Consider the following 4005-nt stretch of genomic DNA (forward strand, 5'->3'; position numbering starts at 1 on the left):
GCAATCCATTCACTCTGAATCAAAAAACTACACAAAGTTACCAAAACACCCCCACGACTCACCCCATTTCCCCTACCAACTCCACCCCCACAGTACCTGATATACCAATCCTAGCATTCCTACTATTATTTCCGTATTTTTCCGTATTTTTATCGCCCATCATTCTATCCCTATTCCTCTATGTATCTACCCTAGCTCCAGAGCCCATACCTAGCCCCATACATCCTCCCCATACCCTGCATCCAGCTATCCTAGCCCTACTGCACAATTACCACCCATTTTCCTACCCTATCCTACCCCCTACCCCATCCCCTACCCATCCCCAAACCACCCCCTACCCCGGGGCCACACCCCATACCTACCCACCCATTTTTTCACGCATTTTTTGCCTATTTTTTCGCCCATTTTTCCAGCCAGAATACCCACCAGCACCACTGCTCTTTAATAAAGAGCCCTTATTAGCATGGGCCAGTAAGATGATGGGCTCTCTGTATAGAGTCCCAGTCTTACTATAGGGACTCTTTATAAACAGGCTACAGCTACGCCTGATCGGGGAGGGCAGATCGTATCACGATAACGTTCCTTATGTCATGCTATCGAGGGAGGCCATGGACGCGCTACAAGAACGCGTGGAACGGTACTCGCGGATCGTACGGGCTCTTACCTCGTATTTCCGCCTCACGGCTCGTTTCCAATTCGACACCGTCCAGCCGCTCATGAGTTTGCTCGGCGTCTCCCGACCATTGGAAGTACAGAACTACGCTATACAGGAAGTGTGGAATCGGATATGGTGCTGGCAGGGCATGGTACGATGGATGTTAATGAGCACCGAGGGAGATGGATCATTTATTCCCCTTTCGGAACTAAGGCTACCTCGCGATTGGTTTGTTTGGCTGAGGAACGATCACGCATTCGAGTTCGGACATCTAGGAGCGGTCATTCGTTGGCAACCGGAGGGAGGACCTCACCCCGTTGTGAACTGGCACCTGCAAAGAAATGTTCCGATGGATTGGATCTGGGACGAAAGTGCGGCAAGGCTAAGAAATGTTCGTAATCTTCATCCAGATCTGGTTCGTGCGCAATCACAGCCGATCGAATCGTTCACACCCGTCTTGGAGAGTTCTAGAGAGTTAGTGGCACCCACAACTCTCGAGACTCACCTAGAAGATCCACCTTCTCCCCCGTTGTTGCCGGAATTACCTCGAGAAAGAGATCGACGTTGGACTGAGGGTCGAGACAAGAAGAGGCAGTATCAGACCTATTGGTTATTCTCGAGGAAGGATAAGACACGGAAGAATGGCAGTTATCGCTTCGGGAAGCCCTTTTCTTGGAAAAAACGTCTACTCGCTCAAGAACTGGAGTTCGCACCAAATTTTCCGAGACAAGGAGACGCATCCTGGATCTTAGACGAGTTTGACGGAATTTCGGAGCCCAATACCCCGTTGGAACCATCCTTCTTCGACGATGAGGATATGGCACCGGTACCTTTCTTCAACTTGACTTCGGAAGGCGTACCTACAGGTGGTGGTCCAGCCCCTCCTTCTCCTCCTCTTCATTCAGCCCCGATTCCTGCGTCCGCTTTGAGGGAACCAGTAGCTGATAGTAGGGACTCGGATGAAGAACTATTGGACTACGGGGAATTTACGGAGGACGAAGATTTCGCGGGGCGCACGACGGAGCAAGTCCATTCGGAGGAGCCTATGGTAATTGAAGGACCGGAGGTATCTACGGCGCCATTGGACAACGAGGTGTTGGAAGAGATCGAAGCGGAGCAACTACGACAGGCTATTGAAGCGTCTAGGATAACTTCGTCAGAGGCACCCTTGGCGGAGTTGGGCGAAGGCGTCGCTAGTTCTTCCAGAGTACGTTTACCATCCGTGTCGAGGCAGGAACGATCTCCTCCCCGAGAGCCCAGAGCTCTGCGAGAAAGGCGTACAAGGGAGGGGGAGACTCGTCCTTATTCAGGGAAAGGGAAGCAGAGAATGACAGAGCGAGGTACTTTTGCACTTCGGGGACCACGAGGATCTTTTCGACCAAGGGGATACCGATCTTATCGCCCTCCAATAATGGAATCCTCTTTCATGAATCCTCCAGAGGGATATATACGTCGGGATCGTCTTCCATTCTCTTCCCGTCCTCATTTTTCTCATCCTCCAGAATCTCATCTTCCTCGGTCAATTCACCTGTCGCCCCGGAATCAAAGCTTCGCGAACGGATCAGACTCCTTACCTACGTGGGGAATTCATAACACGGGGAATACGAGTTGGGGAGATCTTGAGAACGAGCAGGAGATGTCGGGATGGGGAGAATCGAACTCCTGGGGTACGCCTATAGAATCGAGCGCTACGACCAACGAAACCGAGACGATAGGGAGGACTGAGGATACGTCATCAAGAGAAGTGGACGAATCTCGAATTGACGTACATCCCGAAGAGGAACGAATTCTCGAAGCGGCTGAGTGGCACCCACCAGCCGCTACGTTAAGGAATCGCCTCGGATTAAACGATTCTCCCGTCCCTCTACTTCAACGTGTCGGGGCACCAGCATCAATTCCAGTGCGAAATCTCGAGGACCGTATCGCGGATTATCCATCGGCTCCAGACTCGGTTCTCAGCTTGCCAGAGGCGGTGGACGAGGAACTCGCTCAGCCTCACTCGAACAAGGAGTACTGGCCCTGGACTGGTAGTTTGTCCAGACAGTCTGACGTTCGTCAAGTAGTGCGAGTTCGTACCACGTCGGAAATCATTGACAAACACGGCGTCGATCCTCATCCTGTCGTAGTACCCAACCGACTTGATCCTCGATACGATGGGTTTTTGTACCTGGATGCGTTGTCCGCAATTCGCGCGGCCGATTGGAGACATCGCCATGGGCCAGATAGTTGGGAAGATTTCGTTCTCCACGCTATCGGCTCGGGAATTCCTTTCGAATGGAGGGTCTCTACTCAAGATTTGGTCTCTATACAGGATGCCCCTCTTCCTCCACCTTGGGTGCACACTGATCCCCTTAGCGCTTGGTGGGAACATAATCCGGATGACGTCCTGGCCAGTTACCTTTGGGCGGTTCAAGAGGTTTTCACTAGACCGAATGCCGTGCGCGCGTTACACGCTGGAGGATTACTTTGGAGGATCGCTGTCGAATACGGGGATATGGATCTGATGCGATCGGCTGTACAGGGACCTTCCGACATGGCTCTCGTATATCGAAGGGGGCGCGAATGTACTCTTCCTACTCCGTCTACGACCGATCATCTCAGTGATCACGAATTAAACGCTATGTTGGGGATCTTGGATAATGGGACGAGCATTTGGCCGCCGCTTGCGGTGTTTGGAGGTCCAGGTAGTATCATGTGGGACGGTGAATGGTCCATGGAGAACGAAAGATGGTTTCGCCGCCGTTTGAACGCTCTGGAGAGGCGCCAAAACTTAACGATGCGAGAGAATCACTGGCACAAGGAAGTGATTCGTAGCGCTCGTACTCCTCGACGAGAGCCTGACGGGCCGGGTTCATCTACCTGGGCATCCGGGTACGCTAGAGATGTTCCTCCCCTAGCTCGACTATACCGTATTCCTATAAACGTCAATACTTCGCTGCCTGTGAACCCGAACTCGACGATTCCGGAGGATCCGATGGAGCAAGATGGTGCGGAGGCTGAGGGTGACGATAATGAGGATTCCGCAACTTGAGGCTGGGGGGGGGTCTGTAACGTCTCTATTATTTTTCTTCTCTTTTCTTGTTACTTTCTTGTCGCGGGCCACACGAAGCGCGAGTCTTACGTTCGTGTGGCACCTTTGGGCCACAACTACAGCCCCAAGCCGCAGTATCGGGTTACCTCATGTTTATAGCTGTACGTTTTAGGTTTGAACTCTATCGACTCATGTATTTAACTTACGAGGTCCTCGAGGAGGACCGTATTGTGAATAACATTCTTCTTACTTTTTTCCTGATTTTTCCCGCTTTATTCGCTTCGTGAGATCGCGCTCGAGATTACTCGCGCGACCTCTC

The 4005-nt window shown here is 51.9% G+C and overlaps 1 protein-coding gene across 1 annotated transcript; it reads left to right on the forward strand.

The window, feature by feature from the left end:
- Window positions 1-590: 590 nt before the first annotated feature.
- STEHIDRAFT_156665 (uncharacterized protein) lies at window positions 591-3686 on the forward strand (the record flags this gene model as incomplete). The annotated part of the gene is made up of 1 exon (XM_007303850.1): window positions 591-3686. One exon carries the CDS (start codon window positions 591-593, stop codon window positions 3684-3686), a length of 3096 nt encoding a protein of 1031 aa, XP_007303912.1.
- Between the last annotated feature and the right edge of the window lie 319 nt (window positions 3687-4005).

The sequence above is a fragment of the Stereum hirsutum genome, assembly GCF_000264905.1.
Source record: "Stereum hirsutum FP-91666 SS1 unplaced genomic scaffold STEHIscaffold_6, whole genome shotgun sequence".
NCBI classification, from domain to species: domain Eukaryota; kingdom Fungi; phylum Basidiomycota; class Agaricomycetes; order Russulales; family Stereaceae; genus Stereum; species Stereum hirsutum.